General features: G+C 46.5%; 1 protein-coding gene across 1 annotated transcript; it reads right to left on the bottom strand.

Annotated features, from left to right (window-relative positions):
- Positions 1 to 9,525: 9,525 nt before the first annotated feature.
- KRT84 (keratin 84) lies at positions 9,526 to 17,588 on the bottom strand. Its single transcript, XM_017668207.3, has 9 exons — positions 17,002 to 17,588; positions 15,625 to 15,833; positions 14,953 to 15,013; positions 14,354 to 14,449; positions 13,290 to 13,454; positions 13,000 to 13,125; positions 12,277 to 12,497; positions 11,793 to 11,824; positions 9,526 to 10,687 (listed from the first exon to the last, which is right to left on the bottom strand). Exons 1-9 carry the CDS (start codon positions 17,521 to 17,523, stop codon positions 10,344 to 10,346), a joined length of 1,776 nt encoding a protein of 591 aa, XP_017523696.2. The 5' UTR covers positions 17,524 to 17,588; the 3' UTR covers positions 9,526 to 10,343.
- Positions 17,589 to 18,621: the final 1,033 nt, after the last annotated feature.

Genomic DNA, 18,621 nt, shown 5'->3' with positions numbered 1-18,621 from the left:
TGCTTCCTATTGGAAACACCCCCACTCCCCCTGCATCCCTCACCAAGTAGAGAGTGGGTGTGTTCTTTGCCTACCCATGGCTTTTACCTTCTCTGCACATTTGTGACTTCTTTACCCTTTCATGGCTGCCTTTAATGTTTTCTTTAACTTGATCTCACTAGTATAAAAATTTGGTGTGGAGTCTGGAGGTGAAGAGAGGAAGCTAAATTGGGAAGCATGGAGGATGGTTTCCTGGCACCACCCCTCAGTGAGGACCCTGCTGGCCTGGGTCCAGGAATGTATTCCCGTGTCTTGAACAGTGAGCTCATTGCCTGACTGTTGTGTAGACCTGCAGCCAGTGGGGTGTAGCCTAAGAGGGGTTCCAGCCCTCTGAAAGTAGGGAGGAGGTGGGAGGTGAGTGTAGGAGGTAGAGGATGGGTGGGTCCTCTGCTCAACCAGCCAGGAAAGCCCATAAAACCTCACCCTCTTCACAACTCCTATAAGCCTCCCTTCTCCTTCAGCTTTTAGAAGAGGATGGAGCCAGATCCCTTTCTGCCTGTCCTTGGGGGCAGGAGGGAGTGGAGGCTTTGTCCTAGAGAAGGCTCCTATGGGAGCTGCTCCCGTCTCCCTAACACCCCCCCCCACACACCCACATCGAGGGTGAGCAAGGCTATCCAGAGCCAGGCTCTGAGCACTTGGGCGGGTATGTAGACACTGGGTGGAGTCTGCATCATTGCAGAAAGCAGCTGAGCCCTGGGCAGGTGGCCATTGCTCAGGAAGACTGTGCTCATAGTGCTTACGGTTGGAGCGGCTGGGCTGAGTCCTTATGGGACAGTTCCAGGGCAAGTGAGAAACTCAGAGAACTCACAGACAGGCCGGTCTGTCACAGGTGTCCTGGAGGGTCCGTGTGGGCACATGGGACCTGAGCCTTCACTGTGGTTCAGTCCAAGAGAGGTTCAGAGAGCCCAGAGCCCCATGCCTGTCTCTATCCAGCACCCACCACCCCCGCTCAGGGGGACCCAGATCCCAGGGTGGGAGCTGGAGCTAGACCTCCCTTCACTGGTCTCTTCTTCATTTACTGTCCACCTGGGCCCTTCTCCCTACATCCAAGCCTCCTCCCAGGTTACACCTTTGCCCGGAATGTCTCCCAATGGCCGACCACCTCTTCCAGGAAGCCTTTGTGAACTAGTCAGAGAGAGGCTGTGATTTCTCCTACTCTGCCTCAGCTCATAAAATGCCCCTCCCGGGGCTCCCCGGGTTACTCCAATTATCCCTTTCCACACCCTCTTGTCCTGGGTGTTGTCATTCATCACCCTCTGGTCCTGTCCCCTCCTGCTCACATACCTTTTGAAGGCCACACATAGTGTCAGAAGTGTCCACTTAAGAACCAACATCCCTCCCATTACTTAGAATGTTTCTAATGGATCACCTCTCCCAGGAAGCCTTCAAGAGTTAATTGGGTGACAGAGGTTCTTTACCCAACCGTGGAGCCCCAGGCAACTTGCGCCACTCCCTCTGAATCTGCTCCATTCCTGGAGTCCACCTCGTGGGGTTTCCCCAGAGGCCTCCTCGTCCCTCACACTCACTTGCACCCATCTGCAGATGCCCTTCCTCCTCCTGCATGTTATCTAAGCTGCAATGCTTGCTGGTGGCATGCTTGCTCTTCCCCATGCCAGGGACTCACTGCCTCCCCTCCCTTCCTCCCTTCTGCTCTCTCGACTGTGCTGAAAATCCACCTGCTTCTAGGAAGTCTTTCTGGATTTGTCCAAAGGAAGCACCCATACCTTCCTGCCCTGCCCTGTTCCTCCTCAGAACTGTCCTTGTATCTGCCTGGGCTCAGGGACGCCTTCCTGGCTGGCTGGTTCTCTGGAATCAGCCCTGATGGGCTCCCCATGGACAAGGCCTGTCTTGATGGCTGCCCACACAGCTCATTTAAGTTGGGCATTGCCCACCATCTCTGCTAGTCTTCTCCGCATCTTTTTATGTATCTAAATGTACATCATCTCCTGATGTTGGCACACAGCTCTTGAAGGGTCTTCTAGCCCTGTGACACTTTATTTGGCCTTTATCAAACTTGGGTATAACTCAGAAACCTGATGTGAGAGGAATGAGGTCTGAGCAACAGGGAAGGGCCGGCTGAACCACGGACAGGGCCCTCATCCAGCCGGCACAGTGGCTCTCTGGCTGCCCCTTTTCCCCTCTGGGCTTCCCCACCAGGAACTCAAGGAACTCTGTAGTCCCCTCCCACACCTGGGCCACACACCTGCCAGCAGGCAGCGTTCCCTGGAGGCTTTGCTGTTTCCTATGGCTACTCTGGGTCAGAGCAGGTGCTCAGTCATGAGAGAACCTCTGATTTCAGAATTGGACCTTTGTAATGGTTTTGAAACATTTTTTCCCTTCTTTTTAGCCCTAGAAACATTGTCCTAAGTCTTGGGAGGAGGGCAGCTATCTAAAGCCATATATACGGTTATGGAAACAGATCAGACAGACACGCCGGTTTCTCTGCTTGCCCTGGCCCTCCCCTCTGTTCCCAACATGGTAGAGTGAGCCCCTTAGCACGCTGAGTTGGATCTGGTTGCTCCTCTGTGACAACCCCCTGATGGTTCTCCACTGCCTTCCATGGGTGGTGGAGGGTGGCCAAGAAGACACTGCCTGTCCCGTAGTCACTCTTTCCTCTCTCCTTGCTCTCAGCAACTGCACTGGCCTCCTGCATCTCCCCAGACACACCTGGTGCCCCTCCTGACTCCAGGGCTTCGCGTGGCTGTCCTTTCTGTACAAAATGTTCTTCCCTCAGCCACATGGCTTGGTTCTCTGCCACCTGTGGGTCTTTGCTCAAATATGACCCCTCAAAGAGGCTCCCTGACCCTTTTAAAAAAATTAAAGTATCATTGATATATAATCTTACGATGGTTCCACATAAACAACACAGTGGTTTCAACATTCACCCATATTATCAAGTCCTCACCCCCTCTATTGCATCCTTGACCCTTCTTTTAAAAGGCCAACCTGCCCTCCCATTCCCTGGGCATTTTCCATCAGGCTTACCTTGCACCACTAATGTTTTATTTTTCCCATAACACTTAGCACCTTAGAACACACTCTATAATTGGCTTAGTTTTTCTATTTATTAATTATTGTTAGTCTCTCACCCCTAGATAAACTCCAGGGGAGCAGGGATTTGCTCTGTTTTGATCACTGATGGTTCCCAAGCTCTTGGAGCAGCACAGGGAATGTAGTACATGCTCAGTGAATATTTGTTGACTACTTGAGTGTATAAATGAATGGATATCTTGGACATTTTAGGTATTTGACTTTTGGCAGAAAATGTCACCTTGTGGGAAGCCCTGGCCCTTGAGCCCTGAGGAGCCCCTGTTGGAAAACCACAGGACTCAGAGCCCTCTGTGACTTTTTTCTGCCTCAAGGCTGTGGTTTTCTGAGCACTTTTGGGAACAGAGACTGACAGAAACACAAAATGGTGAAAACAGTGCTGTGTTGGGCTGTCGGGATTGGGGGTGGATTTCTTTCTTAAAGTTGCTATTGATTGTTGAAAGGTTTGTGTTGTAATCACAATTTTTTGGGAAAGAGTGGTTTTAAAAGCACTAAGCTCCCCTTTCCTCCCTGTCAAGGCCAAAATACTTGGAAAATCTGTCGCGTAGTGCGTCCTTGGAAGTTGGCGGCCAGCAGAGGGCAGCAAAACCCCACAGTTGGCTGGGCAGAGGCTCAGTCAGGTCCCCGGAGCATCAAAGACTGGGGAGCTGCCTGCCTGTGGCTCAGGGCTCTGGTCCCCTTGGATGCGGACCCTGGAAACAGTCTGCTGACACGTCAGCATCCAGCCATATTTGACACTGGAATGCATGAGCTGCCAAACACAGCTCCTCTCCATTAGTAGTAAAATTAGAATCACCACCACCATCATCACCAAAACAGTAGAAACCACTTATTATGCACCCACTGTGTGCCAGGCTATGTGCTAAGCATTTTAGTCATGCCATTATGTGTAATTGCCACAATTCTTTGAAGTAGTAAATAGTTCCCCAATTTACAGATGAGGCAAGAGGCTTACTAAGATCAAGTGACAGGCAGAACAGCATAGTGGTGACAAGCGTGGGTTCTGGGGTCAGAATGCCTCTGCTTCCACCTAACCTCTCTGGGTTTAGGTTTTGTCATCTGTCAAATAATAATAAAATAATTTTAGAAGGAAATAATGTAAGTACTTATGGCATAAGGTTATTATTGAAAAAAATCAAGGGAGTTAAAGCATGAAAAATACAGGACACTTCTCAGTTTAATCTATGTTAGGTATTATTCTTGCCTGTTATTGTTACCTGAGGTTACACAGCTAGTAAGCAGAGGACCTGGCATTTGAACCTGACTCTGCCCACACTGGAGTCCATGGGTTTGATCCTGTGTCATTTTTGGGGGATGATCTTTAGGGAAGAATTGACCTTAACAACAGTGAATCTTCCAATAATGAGTATATCTCTCCAGTTCTTTGTCTTGATTTATTTCAGTATTGTTTTGCAGTTTTTGGCATATAGATCCTTCACATACTTCTTAAAGGCTTATACCTAAATATTTCATTTTGTTGGATGCTATTGTAAATGATACTTAAAATATGCTTAATTTCCAGTTGTTCTTTGCTAGTATATAGAAATGTAATTGGTTTTTGTATATTGACCTTGCATCCTGTAACCTTGTGAAACTCACTTATTAACTCTACTAGGTGTTTGCAGAAAGATCCCTTGGAATTTTTTTATGTAGAAAAATATGCCTCCTGAAAATAAAAACAGTTGCATTTCTTTCTTTCCAATCCATACACCTTTTATTTCTTCTTCTTTTCTTAGTTCGCTAGCTAGGCCTGTTTGTATAACATGGACTAATAGTAGTGTGAGCAGAACCCCTAATGTTTTCCCAATAATTCAGTCTTTCAATATTAAGGATGCTTTTAGCTGTAGGGTTTTTGTTTCTGTCATTGTTGCTGGTTTTTGTTTTTGTAGATGCCATTTACCAGGTTAAGGAAGCTCCAATCTATTCCTAGTTTGCTGAGAGTTTTTTTTTATCAGGAATGGATGTTGAATTTTGTCACATGCTTCTTGTGCATCTATCAAGATAATTGTATGATTTTTTTTCTCTTTAGTCTGTTGATATCATGAGTGGTATTAATTGATTTTTGAAAGTTGAACCACTCTTGCATTCCTAAGCTAAATAAACCCTATGTATTATGATATCATCCTTTTATTGGTTGCTGTATTCAATCCAGTAATATTTTGTCAATAATGATTTTTACACTTATGTTCATTAGAGATACTGATTTGTGGTTTTCTTTTTTTTATTACATCTTTGTCTGCTTTTGGTATCGGGGTAGTGCTGCTCTTGTAAAAGGAGTTGGGAAGTTTTTTCTTTTCTATGTTTTCTGGAAGAATCTGGGTTGAATTCTTCCTTAAATGTCTGGTCTAATGCACCACTGAAGGTATTTGGGCCTGAAATTGTCTTTGTTGTAAGATTTAAAAATACATGTTCAATTTCTTTAGTAGATATGCAGCTATTCAGGTAGGACTGACTACACAATTTATGGGGCTCAATATAAAATAAAAATCTAGGGCTCCTTGTTAAAAATGAAGAATTTCAAGGTGGTGACAAAAGTCATTAAACCATGTGGGGAGACTTTCTATGGCTGAGGACACTATGATCACACAAGACAGACAGTAACTGTTCTGGTCACAATCTGACATATGTGTGTGTGTGTGTGTGTGTGTGTGTGTGTGTGGTTTCCCATATCAGTAAGCAATTCTCAGATGCTAGCTGGGTATCCTATAATTCAGCTCAATTCTGATCTTATCAACTGTTCTGGTCACAATCTGACATATGTGTGTGTGTGTGTGTGTGTGTGTGTGTGTGTGGTCTCCCATATCAGTAAGCAATTCTCAGATGCTAGCTGGGTATCCTATAATTCAGCTCAATTCTGATCTTATCACCCAGAGACAGCATCATATTCCACAGGTTAAGGGTTTAGTCCTACAAGACTGTGACTGCCCACCCCGCTCTTAGACACCAGTCACCAGCCCAGGCTAATGCCTGGACTTCTGACTAACCTGCTATAGATTGGAGGTTTCAGCAGCCCCCTCCTTGAGTTCGATCAATTTGCTAGAATGGCTCAGAGAACTCAAAGAAACATTTTATTTACTAGATTACTGGTTTATTATAAAAGGATATCACTCACAAACAGTTAGATGGAAGAGATGCATACAGCAAGGTACGGGGAAAGGGCACAGAGCTTCCATTCCCTCTCCAGGCACACCGCTCCTCCCACATGTGCTCACCAACCTGGAAACACTCCCAAACCAGTCCTTTTGGGTTTTTATGGACATTCAGTTCATAGTCATGATTGGTTCACTCAGAAAATTGATCACTTGGGAAATTATAGGGGTTTCAGGAGATTTGTGCCAGGAGGGGATGAAAATTGAATACTTGTTTTCTTGTTACAAATCACAATACTACACACACCCATGAAACTAGCTCTCTTTTTGGTTACCTATTTCTTCTTGAAGGAGCTTTGGTAATTTGTCTTTCAAAAAACTGATCCATTTCATTTAGGTTCACATATTTATGGGGGTAATGCTGTTTAAAATATTCCCTTATTATCCTTTTAATATCTGTAGTGCCTGTAGAGATGTCCCCTGTTTCACTCCTAATATTCCTAATTATTGTTCGGTTTCTTTTATTTTCCTTGGTCAGTTTCACTAGATGTTTATCAATTCCATTGATCTTCTGAAAGAACTAGTTTTTGGTTTCATTGCTTTATTGTTTTGCTTTTCAATGTCATTGTTTTCCGCTCTTGTCTTTATTATCTCCTTTATTCCGCTTGCTTTGTGTTTACTATTCTTTTCCTAGTTTCTTAAGGGAGAAGCTTAAATAACCCGTCTGAGACCTTTCTTCTATTATGACTTAAGTATCTAAAGCATTGCTTTATTTGCATCCTACAAAGTTTGATATGCTGTGATTCCATTTACATTAGACTAAAATATTGTTTAATATTCCTTGTGACTCTGTCTTTGACCCATTTGTTATTTAAAAGTGTGCTGTTTGATTTTCAGGTATTTGGGTTTTTTTTCTAGATAGCTTTCTGACTTTAATTTATACTTTAATTCCATTATGGTTGGAGAACATACTTTGTATGGGGTAGAGTTTTTTAAACTTGTCAAGATTTGTTTTGTGGACAAGAAATGGCTTATCTTGGTGAATGTTCTCTGTTGCCACTTGAGAAGAATGTGTATTTTACTATTGTTGGGTGGTGTGTTCAGTTAAGTCAGGTTAATTGATGGTGTTGCTCAGGTCTTCTATACTTTTACTGATTTCTGTCTACCTTTTCTGTTAATTACTGAGAAAGGAATGTTTAAATATCCAAGTATAATGTGGATTTGTCTGTTTTGGCTTTCAGTTATATCAGCTGTGCTTCATGTATTTTGAAGCTCTGTTGTTAGGTGCATACACATACAAGATTGTTATGTCTTCTTGGTAAACTGATAACAATATAATATCTCTACTGCTGGCAATATTGTTTGTTTTGAAATCTAATTTATCAGATATTAACACAATCATTCCAGCTTTCCTTTGATTATTATTTTTATAGTATACCTGTTTCTGTCCTTTTACTTTTGACCTCTCTATGCCTTTATATTTAAAATAGATATCTTGTATAGAGCATATATTTGAGTCTGTTTTTTTTCTAATTCAGTCTTACAATCTTTGCCATTTAATTGGTGTGTTTGGACTATTTACATTATATGTGATTATTAATACAGTTTTATGTAGATTTACCATTGTTATTTGTTTCCTTTTTGTCCCTTCTGGTTTTTGTTTCTCTGTTACCCCTTTCTTGCCTTCTTTGGATTATTTGAATGTTAAAAAATATTTGTTTTAATTTACCTATGGACTGTATGTTTATTTTATTATTATTTTTTAGTGGCTACTCTAGAGATTACAATGTACATGATCTAATATTTTGCAGTCATCCTAGAGTTAATGTTTTGTCACTTCATGTAAAATGTAGAAGCCTTACATTTGCGTTCCTCCCTTTGTTTTATAATTGTTATAGATATTGCATCTACATACATTGAAATCCCATCAGATAATGTTATAATTTTTATTTTCAATAGTCATATATATATATTTTAAAGAATATAAGAGAAGGAAAATAGTCTTTTATACTTAGCCCAATAATTTCCTTTTCTGTTGCTCTTCCTTTATTCTTGAAGTTCCATGTTTCCCTCTGGAATGATCTCCCTTAATTCTGAAGAACCTTTGCCTCCCTTTTAGAGTTGGTCTGCATGTGGTAAATTCTCTTAGTTTTCCTTCATCTGAGGATGTCTATTTTTAAAAGTACTTCTGAAGGATATTTTTGCTGGGTATAGAATTCTCAGTTAACAGTTCTTTCTCTCCATCTCCCATGCCCCACCAGCACTTTAAAGGTATTGTTCCATTGTCTTAAATCTTCTTTCATGGTTTCTATTGAAAAATCTGTGATAATTTGAGTTGTTCCCCCATATGTAATGTGTCACTTTTCTTTAGCTTAAAATATTTTTTCCAATTTTCTTTTATCTTTATTATTCAGATTGGGTAATTTCTATTAGCCTATATTCAACTTATTCATCATCATCAAGCTAATTCATCATCCTTCACATGTTTGCTGAGATATCACATCCTCCAGGAAGCTTTTAATGATGCCCTAAGTCTGGGTAAGGCCTCTCCTCTGTGCACTGTAAGATTGATTCTACTCTTTAATGCAGCACTTAGAATATCAAGTCATAATTGCCTGTTTACCTGTCCATCTATCAGGCTGGGTGGTAAACTCTGAGGGCAAGGACCAAGTCTTGTTCACGGCTATTTTCCTAGCATCAGGCCTGGAACGTAGTAAGAACTCATCAAATGTTTGTTGGATGAACAAATAAAAGTTGAGGGGCCAGAAGTGCAGTGCATGGAAGAAATGGCAGGGAGTAGAAGTATATGAGTAGATCACTCAGGCTTGTGTGCCATGTTAAGAAGTTTGGGCTCTTTCTGGAAGGCAATGGGGAGCCACTGAGGACTGTGAGCAGAGGAGATCCATGATTCATTTTCTATTTGAGGAAAAACCTCTCTAGCAGCATCATGATGAGGGAGCTGGAGAGGGACAAGAATGGGGGCAGAAAGATGACACAGTCCCTGCAATTATCACAGAGGAAGTGGAGCTGGAGTGGGATCTTAGGAACAGGTAGACAGGCTTTGCCTTGGCCAGGGAAGTGCCTATGAGGTACAGAACAATGCCTGGAGAGAAGTGGGCTGCTTGGCACTTGTTTCAGAGCCTTTGTTACATGGCTCCTCTCCATTGGTGAACTGTGAGCTCCTCCAAGGAAGGGCCTGAGCCCTCTTTCCTCAGTACATCCCCTGTGATCAGGACAGCAGACTCTGCCCTTAATAAGTGCCCTGGAGCTGGGTTGGTGAGCTGACCAAGTCGAGGAGACAATCTCTTCCATACTCAGTGTGATCCAGAAGGAGAAGCCAGAGTCTTAGTGATGTTAGCTTGGCAAGTTTATTGAAAACCAGGAACACAAAGGACAGTACAAACAGGCACCCTACCCCACCCCAGGCCTCCCTGAAGCTTGCAGACATAGGCCCTCCAGCAGTGGACGTGACTTGGCCTCCCTTACACCACCAACAGGGGCAGGGTACATGGAGTGTTGCAGAGCCCACCTCTTCTCCTGTACCCCACCCACATCGTGGACTCACATGCGGGAGTTAAAACAACAACCCAGGAAGAGAAGCAGCTAGGACATATGCCATTCAGAGAAGAACCATCTCGGGAGACTAAGGGAATCCTGGGCCAACAAGGACTGGATCCTTCTGGGTCAGGAAGAGAAGGGAGGAACCTTCTCCTGTCAGGAAAAGGACGATGGGCTAAAGACACCTGCAGTGTGGACAGTCAATTTTCCATTTTCCAAATTAATACAAAGCCATTAATGGTGATGGTGCCCAAACACATTTGTTTTGGCTTTAGACTATTCTTTTCCTCCCCAGTGTACTAATTTTTGTAATTGCATTTCTTGAAGCTGTTCAGCTGGATAGTGAGGAGTGTTCCAAAGGAAGGAAAATGGGAGTCAAGGAAAAGCCAGTCTAGCTGGTGCTGCAGATGGAGCGTCTAGGTGGTGAAAAAAATTCCCCACAGAGGACACTGACTGGAAAGGCAGCCGCTGGGGAGAGCAGAGTGTCAGCTTCCTGGCAGGAGGGGTAGCTGGAGCCCCCTTTGGCCTAGAGTCCAGACCCCTCAGGGACAGAAGCAGGAGAAGTTGAGACGGCTCTTCCCTGGGCAGTGGCTGGCCGGCACTTGCCTCTCAATACTTGGTCCGCCGGGAGGTGGTGGTGGACACGAAGCGGACACTGGAGCCGAGGCTGCTACGGCCCCCACTGCAGCTGCTGAAGCCCCCCTCAGTGGGCAGTGGACAGGGGATGCTGGGGGCGCAGGCATCACCCACAAGCACTGAGCCCCCCCGGGAGCCTGCACTCAGCACGTCCCCGCCAGCCGCAACAACCCGGCTCCCACCCAGGCTCAAGCCACAGGCACCACTGGACCGTATGCTGCTGCCACCGGAGAAGGTGACCCCACCACGGGAGAGGGTAGAACTGGTGAGCAGGGGCTCAGGCCCACACACGACGCCACCTCGGGAGCTGCTCACAGCTGCAGAAGGGAAGAAGAAACTGTTAGCAAGGCTGCCCACTCCAGGTACCCAGCCCTCTGTGCTCCCCACTGGAGGGTTGAGGGGAAAGGACCTCATCAGGGAAACTGGCTGCATCCTAGTGGTCCTTATTGTCTACACAGTCAATATCCACTTTTCCCTTCTTTTATCTGGGTGACTCAAAGGCTTTGTGTGACTGCTGAAGTCAGACATTCAGACTGCAGTGGAAGAACTCAGCCAGTTCCCCAGGCGTTTGCATGTAGCCGTCAATTGACTGTCATTTATATATGGCCAAAGTGGGACTGAGTCATGTGAGAGGCTGGTGAGCTGGATTTCCAGACAGTGGAGCTAGCCTCCATAAAGCTTCTCTCTTCCAATTATATCATGTTCCATTTTGGTTCCCACATTGCCCTTCTAGCAAGAGCCCTTGCTAGTTCTCGTCTGAATCATTGATGGCTATTCTGGCTGTGCCTGACTAGCTTTCTGACTTCTGGCAAATCACGTGCTTTCTCTGAGTGAGCAAAAGGGGGTACCAATGCCTCTTCCTCTCCCCAGTGCTTTGAGGATTAGGGTGACAGTGGGTAGGATTCATCTTCTCAAGATTATCATTCTAGAGAGCAGGGGCCAGATCTCACCGTCTTTGTCTGCCCCCTCAGGTGCCCAGTACAATGCCCTGAGAGCTTTGTGCACAACCAATGCTTTGTCTGTCAGCAGCAGGAGGGGGACTTCTGCTCAGCTGTGTCCCATCCTCTGCCACCCTGGGGGGGACTCCCTGGCATAGGCCTCCCTATTCCTCCCCTGGTCTTTACCCTTGAAGGATAAAGCCACTCAAAGCAAAAGGGTTGACTCTCTTCTGGAACCCTCTTCCACCTAATAGGCACTGCAAAACTTTGTGATTGCTTAGCTCTGGGCAAGGAAGCCTCCAGAGAGATCTCATACCTCAGCTAAGGGGGTGCTCCCCATCCAGGGATCAGATGATCTATGTGCCCCTGACTGTCACGGCCAGCCCAGCCATGGGTTCTAGATTCCAATGTGGACTCAAGTGTAAAGGAAATTTGAACGGTCCCGAGAGAGAAATGTAAAGAGGAAAAGACTTAAGTGGCTTACATATGTTTACTGGTCCAACACCTTCGCATATCCTGGAGAGAGAAAGAAACAAGTCAGTTCAAAAGCAGTGCTGTTCCTTGCAAATCCACTTGCTATTAAAAGGGCTTTCTTGGCTGAACAGACCAGTGGGCAAGTGGTTCTTGCCCCTAGTTGTACAAGCATTGTGGGAGCTTGGAAAAACTACATGTTTCTAGGCGCTACCCCAAAACTATTGAGTCAAAATGTTGAAGGAAATGTGTTATTATTATTATTTTTAATAAGCAAAACTCCCTATGATTCTGGTGTAGCCTGTCTACAAACTTGCCTTTAGGAGGCACAGATCTAGAGTCATCTTCTAATTCTTGCCAAGGGCAACCTGACTAAGATTTGCAGAAAAGTCCTGGTACCTCTAGAGATTGCTCATTTCCGTAGTTCTTCACCTGGTCCCCTTCCGCCCATGCAGAAGTCGAACCTCACTCTCTCCCGCTGCGCTGAGAGCACTCACCGGATTTCCTCGCCTTCCAGCAGGCGCCTGTAGGTGGCGATCTCGATGTCCAGGGCCAGCTTGATGTTCATGAGCTCCTGGTACTCCCGCAGCTGCCGCGCCATGTCCTGCTTGGCCTGCTGCAGGGCGGCCTCCAGATCCGCCAGCTTGCATTTGGCGTCGTTGAGGGCAGCCTCGCCCTGCTGCTCGGCCTCAGCTATCGCAGCCTCCAGCTTGGCCCGCTACAGGGAGGGCAGTTTGTAGGTGGGCTTTTCAGGGACTAGGGGATCCCTAGGTGGGGCTGGATCCCCTGGTGTGTTGGTGGGGACCCCGCCTGGTGTCAACCAGGGTTGGAGCCCCTGGTGTCTACCTTCCCAGGAACTGTGATCCTATAGTTTGATGTCACCAAAGGGAGGAATGTTGCTTTTCTTCTGTTTCCATCCCTACTGATTTTGTATTTTCTGATTTCTGCTGTTCCAAAGCCCATGGGGTGTAGAGAGTAAAGCTATCCTTCCTGCCTCATCTGCCCCTCTGAGTCTATCTGAGGCTTTTTCCTTTTATATGAGAGAGAGATTCTTCTTCCCTTCTACATTTTCTTGGACAAAGTCTTCCTGGACTGATCCCTCCATTCCTCTGCTTCTGGGCCCTGGTGGTGTTCCCCATAGCATCAGACTTGCAGCTCCAGAAGTGTGGAGCCCTCTGCCTTTCCTTCCCCTGGGGCTTTCCCACCTTCCCTTTGCCCACCTGAGCCTTGGTGTGCTCGATCTCTGCCTTCAGCCTCTGGATCACGCGGGTCAGCTCATTGATCTCATCCCGCGTGTTGCGCAGGTTGTCACTGTGTTGGCCAGCTGTCACTCGCATCTCCTCATACTGGGGAGAAGGGGGATGTTCCAAGGGTTCAAAGGTTGCATCAAGACCACAGTCTTGACTTAGCTGGAGGCTTCAGTCACCCACTGGGCCCCCGTTATTGTTGTATATGAGTCGTACTCCAGGACTGGCTGCCTACACCTGTTCCCTAGCAAACCGCTGCCCACCTTGGTCTGGTACCAGGCCTCAGCATCAGCCCGACTGCGCCTGGCGACCTCTTCATACTGGGCCTTGACTTCGGCGATGATCCCATCAAAGTTCAGGTCCCGACTGTTGTCCATTTTCACGATGACCGATGTATCTGAGATGTGTGACTGCAGCAACTGGATTTCCTGTGTTGGAGGATCAACATGACAGAGGGGCTCAGTGTCCCATCAGTGGCTGGGACTCTGCCACAGGGTCTCCAGGATGTTGTTTCAGGAGCAGAGAGCATTGCCCATTTGTTCAGAGCAAAGCAATGGAGCAGACCATCCAAACCAAGGGCAAAGAAAAAGATGTGACCAAGAACCATTTCGGTTTGACTTTAAACCCTTGTTATATACTCAGAGACATCCCTTTAACACTCTAACTTGCTTAGGTGAACATTAAAAGAATAGGAACCTGGGAACTTGGTGGAGGGGAATGAGAGCCATGATAGGGCTTAAACTTTTCTTTGGATCACCCACACAGCGGTTGCACTGATGATGGATCATTGGGCACTGACAGTATTTTAGAACATGGTGATCTAGGAATTCCTGTGTCCCAAGTCCTTAATAGAACTGGGGGACCTGCAAAGCAAGGGAGCCTTCTTCAGACTTTCTGCTCAGAGCCAGATATTTGGCTCTGGCTAGATCTTTACCAGACCAAGCAGACTGCTTATGAAGCAAAAGACAGCTGGTATGGTTAATCTAGGTCAAACACAATTTTTCTAACACCTAGAAATCTGTTTTCTGGAGTCTTCTGATCAGCAGATAGGAAATGACATTCCTAGACTCCAGTCTTTGGACTCGCCAATAAGGAGTTGTATCATAGATCTAAGGAGATTATTCATAGGCCTGAGTCAGGCTGCTGGAAGCCTGCTTAACTTAGCTTTCTCTACCTGTAGATATATTGATGTAGAGGATACAGGTTTGAGGGGAGGAAGGCAGTGTGATACCAAATGTCAGAAAGTGTGACAGTCCCGATGCAGCCCCCAGAGAGTCCAGGCCAAGTGCTGATGTCCTTGGATGGCTCAGAGAGAGTGAGCCCTTACCGCCATGTATACGTTTTTCAGGAAGTCAATCTCCTGAATTAGGGTGTCCACATTGGCCTGCAGGTCCAACTTATTCAAGAAAGCTGCATCCACATCCTGCATGAAAGAAAGAAGGATAAAAGGTGTGCTGCTTGTGTGCTGTTTAAGCTTCTCACCCTAGCAGGGTCTGGAGATGGGTGGGAAGATCAGGTCAGTCCCTGACCAGGCCAGGCTTTGGGATGGGTGGTAGAGTCAGTGGGTGGAAATGCATCTCGTGATCGTTGTGCTTTTCCCTACTGCAGCATGAATGCTCCCCAGGGGTGGCTAGACATTTTCCAAAGCTTATTTAGAGGCAAGGAGAATACAGATAATCCAAGACTCTTGCAAGGGCATCTCTTCAGACCCCTGCTCTCTTGAAAACCCAATTCTAAATAAAAGAGGCCAAATCAGAACTTCGAAGGGAAACTGTTATGGCCATAGGGGATCTACTCTGTTTGAGTAGTCCCAGACTCCACAGGGCTGTCTGGGAAGTTTACTGGGGGTGGGGTGGTAGGGGGGAGGTGTCTTGAAAACACTGCCTTTCTGAGGAGAGTTTGCCTGGACCTGTTGTTTTTCCTTACCTTCTTCAGAGCCACAAACTCATTCTCGGCGTTGGCCCGGAACACCACCTCTTCTTCATACCTGGATGATAAGGATTGAGAGGGTGAGTACCCATTCTTAACCGAGAGCCTATTATTCCCAACCCCCCAGTGAGCCTGTTAAGGCCTTTCTGCTCCATTCAGGAGCATGGCAACCTGTTGCCACCCACATGTTCTTATCCATGCTCTTCCATCTTTAGGACCTTTTATGAGCCAGGGGTCTTCAGGTTCTCCAAATCCCTTTCACTTTCTCAAATTGGATTTGGGGTCTGAAAATCTGACACTACTCTATGCTCCTCTGCTAGAAAGACTTAGGATCATTGCACTTGACCACAGAGAAAGTACGACTCAAGTCATTGTTGAATCTGAACACTCTTCTCAAAATCAGAGGGCTCCTTTCTCTGGGGTCAACGTACCCATTTCCACAGGCAGGATTAGGGAAAAATCAAGCCAATTCCAAGTTTCCTTTTCTCTGAGGCCCAGGGAGGGCCTCCTCCTCCCATGCATATCACTGACCCCAACCCCTGTCTCCAGGCTAGGTATGAAACCAGGACTCCACCCTCATCCTTGCAGCTGCTCTCATCCGAGCTTGGCAGCTGCTTTGTGGACTAGCCCATGTCTGCCTTTGGTCTGTGTAGTTCAGATGCCACTCACTTCTTCTTGAAACCCTCAAGGACGTCCTGCATGTTGTTCCTCTCAGTCTCTAACCGGGCCTGGTCACTGCTCACGATGTCCAGTTGCCTCCGCAGGTTGGCAACGTAGTTCTCAAACATGGGCTCCAGGTTACTCTGGACACTTTTTTGATCTTGGAGGAAGTTCCACTTGGTCTCTAGGAGCTTATTCTGCTGTTCCAGGAACCGCACCTAAATCCACAGGGGCAAGAAATGGCAATTGAAGTGCTTAATAGAGTCACCTATGTGTCAACCAGTTCTTCAGATGACCAGAGGTGACTCTCAACCCCGTGTTGACATTATTTTCTCCTCTGTTGACTTTCATTCCTCCACTAACTCAGCAGAAGCTGGAGAGCAGGCCTGTGACCCCCTCCTCATGTTCTGCCAGGCTTTGCTACAAGCAGAGGTTTTTGAAGCAAAGCTTTAAATACCATTTCCCCTTCTACCTTTGAGAAATGTATGAGCCAGCTCCCTCGGAAGCTGCCTGAGCTGGGGTTTGCCTGTATCTGAAGACTATGGCATCCATCCTGGGCCTCCCGGGGAGGGAATGAGAAGCAGAGTACATCGGGGTGGGATATGGCGTTTGTAGGTCACAAGTCACACCCACCATCCCAGATATTCCGTTAGCTGGGACTTGTAGAGCTGGAGAAGATGGGGGTCATTTGCTCCAATTCTTCATTTCAGAGATGAGGAAGCCAGTTTCCATTCTCAGACACAATCAACTTATTCCCACTCCACAGAGACATGTCAGCTCCACAACACTGTTCCTCTCCTCAGATCAGTGTCTACCCCATGGTGGTTTCCTGTTATTTCCCTCAATTTAGGCAACTCAGCGGAATCTGGCTACTCCACATGGGGGATACGAATTCTTTGTTTTGTATGAAAATTATTCAGTGCCATTCTTCACTTCCCTAAGCCTGCACAGACGTGGCCAGCCAGCCTCGGAAACCACGAACATTTCAAAAAGAGCATGAAGATCTCAAAGGATAACACCTTTAAAACATGTATCGGCCAATGGCCAAAGTCCTAACATTTCTAGCCTGTTTGGAGATACTACTAAGGGACCTGGTGGGAGGCCTTAGTTTGTCCAGATGCCCTCAGGTTTGGCTGGATATTCTTCTTTCCACCAAAAGACACAACCCCTGTCTTAGTCTATCCCACCAGGCAGCATTTCCTCAGGCGTGTCCTTGCTCTGCAGCAGAGAGACCCAGACATCCTCCCGCAATGCCATTGGTTGACACCTGAAGGATCTGGGATCCGGATCGATGCCCTAGGCCTGGGCCACTTCTTCTTAAGGGGTAGAACACCCCAAAGCATTTTAGTTCTCATCATCCCAGACCCAAGGAGCTGCCATAGGTACCTTGTCAATGAAGGAGGCAAATTTGTTGTTGAGGGTCTTGATTTGCTCCTTCTCGTCCCTCTTCACCCTCTGGGCGTTGGGATCGATCTCCAGGTTGAGGGGGGTCAGCAGGCTCTGGTTAACAGTCACTGCTGTGATAGATGGAGCTGCTGGGACTCCAACTCCTCCAATTCTGTAGCCAAAGCCAGGACCACCAAAGCCATAACCAAGGCCACTGCCAGCCCCAAACCCCAGACCAGCACCACAGCTGTCACCCAAGCCAAAGGCCAGCCCACTGCCAGCACCGAAGCCAACTCCACAGCGGATAGGACGAGGGCCTACAGCTGCCATCCGGGGTGGGCAAGATCCGAAGGCGATGACGCTCCGACTACCGAAGCCGCCAAGGCCCCGGAAGCCGGGCCCACTCCTGCAGGAGACAGAGCTGGCCCGGAAGCGGCTCAGGCTCTGGGGCATCACTGCTGAGCAAGAGCTGAAGTTGCCTATCTGGCGACCAGAGCTGACTCGGTAGGAACGGCAAGACATGATGGCTTCCTGGATGAGAGCAAAGCAGCAATTGCGGAGCAGGGCAAGCTGGAGCTGGGAGTCCCTCTGAGGTTAGTGGATCTCTTGTCACCCCTTTTATGTGTGTTGGGATCTGAGGATTGGCCCCATAAAAATGAAAAAGTCCTTTTGGAGGCATTTATGAGCTTGGGTAGTTAGCAGAAACTCTTCATGCCTATAACCTTAACAATGAGCTAATCTCAGACACACCTACTTTCAGGAACAGGGCTATACCATCAAACCTATAAACATTAAAAACACATAAACACATAAACATTATGGTCCCATTTTTTCCACACAAGTCTACCACAATTGCCATTATGGGGACATTAATTTGCTTTGGTCATAAATCCAAGAGACTTTTACACTGCAAGTGTGGTTAACCACCAGAAAGTTAAGATGGTAACAGCTCCAGCAAGAGGTTTGCAAGGGATGCATCTATACAGATAGAACTCCCTAAAGAGATGGGGTATGCAGAAGACAGAGTGCATAGCTCTGAGTAAAAGATATGTCGATGTCTTCTGTATCGCTGTAGGTGATTAAAGAGTCCCAAACCCTTTTGCAGTGTTTTATCTATCCTTCATGATCTGGTTTGGCTGTTTATGTAAGAGTTGAACTTATGTAAAGCTTATTTGGATTAGTGTAGATGCATGTCTGATTTGAAACACTCAAAGGAGAGATTCATTCATTCATTCATTCACTCACCAGGATCAGGTACCTCCTCTGTCTCCAATAGTGTGCTTGGTGCCAGGGGACACTCTCTATCCTGATGGTGATTGGAGAGTCATCTTGAGGACTTCCACTAGTCAACACTTCTGTGGCATAATGTGATGCCAAAGCATGCCAATAATTTGGCCATGTATCAGTATGGAGAGTTAACCACATGATGTTGAGCCCCCCAGTACATAACAGGGCTGATCTATAATCCTGTCTGTGCAGCTGCCTGGCGTTATTGACGACTCTTTGGTTAGGATAGAGAGACACAAAGCAATAAGCATCTGGAAAGAAATGGAAAAGTTCTAAGCAAAGGGTAATATTATCAGTGTTATCCATTCTGCAGATACTTCAGGACCCAGAGAC

The sequence above is a fragment of the Manis javanica genome, chromosome 10, assembly GCF_040802235.1.
Source record: "Manis javanica isolate MJ-LG chromosome 10, MJ_LKY, whole genome shotgun sequence".
NCBI classification, from domain to species: domain Eukaryota; kingdom Metazoa; phylum Chordata; class Mammalia; order Pholidota; family Manidae; genus Manis; species Manis javanica.
The sequence above is the reverse complement of the archived record's forward strand: the minus strand, read 5'-3'. Positions and strand labels throughout refer to the sequence as shown.

Excerpts from the sequence above, each read along its gene's own strand:
- KRT84 (XM_017668207.3), bottom strand. The coding sequence starts at position 17,523 with ATGTCTTGCCGTTCCTACCGAGTCAGCTCTGGTCGCCAGATAGGCAAC. Across the intron at positions 15,834-17,001 it reads TTGCCTCCTTCATTGACAAG|GTGCGGTTCCTGGAACAGCA; the intron begins GTACCTATGGCA and ends CTGTGGATTTAG. Across the intron at positions 13,126-13,289 it reads AGGCCTGGTACCAGACCAAG|TATGAGGAGATGCGAGTGAC; the intron begins GTGGGCAGCGGT and ends CCTTCTCCCCAG.